This window comes from Morone saxatilis, unplaced genomic scaffold (assembly GCF_004916995.1).
Source record: "Morone saxatilis isolate NCDOM2014 unplaced genomic scaffold, NCSU_SB_2.0 Contig2, whole genome shotgun sequence".
NCBI classification, from domain to species: domain Eukaryota; kingdom Metazoa; phylum Chordata; class Actinopteri; family Moronidae; genus Morone; species Morone saxatilis.
The window spans coordinates 15,696,928-15,699,090 of record NW_023339762.1 but is presented as its reverse complement, the minus strand read 5'-3'; the positions used below and the strand labels follow the sequence as shown (position 1 = coordinate 15,699,090).

The following is a 2,163-nucleotide window of genomic DNA, read 5'->3' as shown; positions in this document are numbered from 1 at the left end:
GGCTGACATACTGCCAGGCCCCCAGAACTCTGGCCAAGGAGTCTCATTCTCAGCACCACTGTTTAGTCTGGAAACCTTGAAACAGGAGGCAGCAACTTAGCCTGTCTCATGTTTGAGTGGCTGGTAAGCTGTTAGTCACTTCTCACTTCTTCCTCTGTTCTGCTATGAAGCAGTTCATTTCTGTTATAATTTTACTGATCCATCCAGAAATGTGGATATTTGCTTTTTTTCTAATAGTGTTATCTGTTAAAAGAGCATATGATTGTTCTGTACTGTACTGTACATCAGTCTGGTGGAGTATCATGCAGGCGTCTTTTGGTCTAATAGTAACATACGATTTTACTACTAACATAACTATTTTAATAAGATTGGTGGAGTGTTACTGTGTCAACACACATTGACAAATGAGCTCACATACAATTTATAGCGAGTAGGGATTTAATCCTCAGTTCAATCAGTGTCCCTTGTTGTCTTAACAAGTCATTTTGTATCACTCAGATGCCAAGATTTTATTTTTCTTCAAAGGAGTAACAATTTAGCTTGAGATGTTTAGTGCGAGATAATTTGATTCATTTCCAGAGCTACTGTTTCAGGTATTTTCTAGACATCAGTATCAGTATCACTCATAGGGAGACTGCTATATTAGAATTAAAAAACATTACACATTTAAGGAAAATTATTGAACTAAGTCTATTTGTGTTGGTAACCTAAACCACTGGTAAGATTTTTTTACTTATTTGAGAGTAAAATGTTAAAGCTAGGATAGGTAAAAAAAAAAACCTTCACCTACCACCACCACCTTCCTTCAGGCCTCCCTCCAAACCCTACCCTAGCTTTGAGTGAAAATTGTAAAATTATATATAATTTCTGAAACATCTACACATTAACTAAGGTATTATCACATGTATTATCACATATTTATGGAAACTTATTTTACTGTATGGAGAGAAGTCACCAGGTGCCATGTATAGAAAATAAACATACACCATATTGATTCATTTAAATTTTATTATTTGTGATGTATGACGAGTTTAACACATGTTTTGTCCTGCTAATTACAGCGGTGAAGTTTGGCCGCATGTCAAAGAAGCAGCGAGACAGCCTGTACGCCGAGGTCCAGAAGCACAGGCTGCAACAGCAGCAGCGTGACCACCAACAACAGCCTGGAGAGGCGGAGCCGCTCACACCTAGCTATGGCCTCTCAGCCAATGGCCTCACAGAGCTCCATGACGACCTCAGCGGCTACATGGATGGTCACACCCCCGATGGCAGCAAACCAGACTCGGCGGTCAGCAGCTTCTACTTGGACATCCAGCCATCTCCTGACCAGTCAGGCCTGGACATCAACGGCATCAAGCCGGAGCCCATCTGCGACTTTGCTCCCGGCTCTGGCTTCTTCCCTTACTGCTCCTTCACCAACGGAGAAACTTCCCCCACCGTGTCCATGGCTGAATTAGGTAAGGAGCAGGAGAGAGGCAGGGGGAGACAAGAGGAGAGACAGCAAAATGGAGGAGGGGGGAGAACAACTCAACCGTGGGGCAAACGACACAAAGGTTGCTTAAAATAGCAGGAGGTTGGAGACTCATCTCCAACACTCATTAAAAGAGCCTCTTTTTTGTAATTAGTTTCCATTAATTAGGGCCAATCAGGATCCAGCAGGGCAGGCGTCTGGGGAAATCATTTTTTTAGGCTCCCCTGTGCCTAGGAACTCCTTTTAACAGATGTGTTTTCAAAACCATTTAAATTCTTATACTCAATATTTCTCTGAGAGAAAATGTGACCTTTGTTTCAGTGAGTAACATGGTGCCCCTCCTCCTCTCCATGCATTTGTGTCATAACTAGATTGGCTTTGCCTCAACCTTAAGTTATGAGGTTCCTGCAGGCAGTAAAAGGAAATGTCAACAAGCCTTTTCCCAGTCAAAAAAGCCCACGCATATCCGCCTCTCCTCCTTCTTGAAAGCTCAGTAAATAAATCTGCTTTTCCTGTGGCATATTTCTCAGTGAGGTCTTCACTTTTACAGAGCCTTGTGAGTTACATTCAGATCCTAACTGTGATCTTCTGGGTTTGTGACGATGCTTGTATTGCAGAGCACCTGGCCCAGAACATCTCCAAGTCACACATGGAGACATGTCAGTACCTGAGGGAGGAGCTGCAGCAGATGA

General features: G+C 42.8%; 1 protein-coding gene across 1 annotated transcript in view; it reads left to right on the top strand.

Annotated features, from left to right (window-relative positions):
• Positions 1-2,163, top strand: part of roraa (RAR-related orphan receptor A, paralog a) — a gene marked incomplete in the record, with an annotated part of 190,739 nt that overhangs the window by 178,523 nt on the left and 10,053 nt on the right. The window contains 2 exon segments of the mRNA XM_035664641.1: positions 1,062-1,457; positions 2,089-2,163. Coding sequence (XP_035520534.1) covers positions 1,062-1,457; positions 2,089-2,163 — 471 coding nt within the window.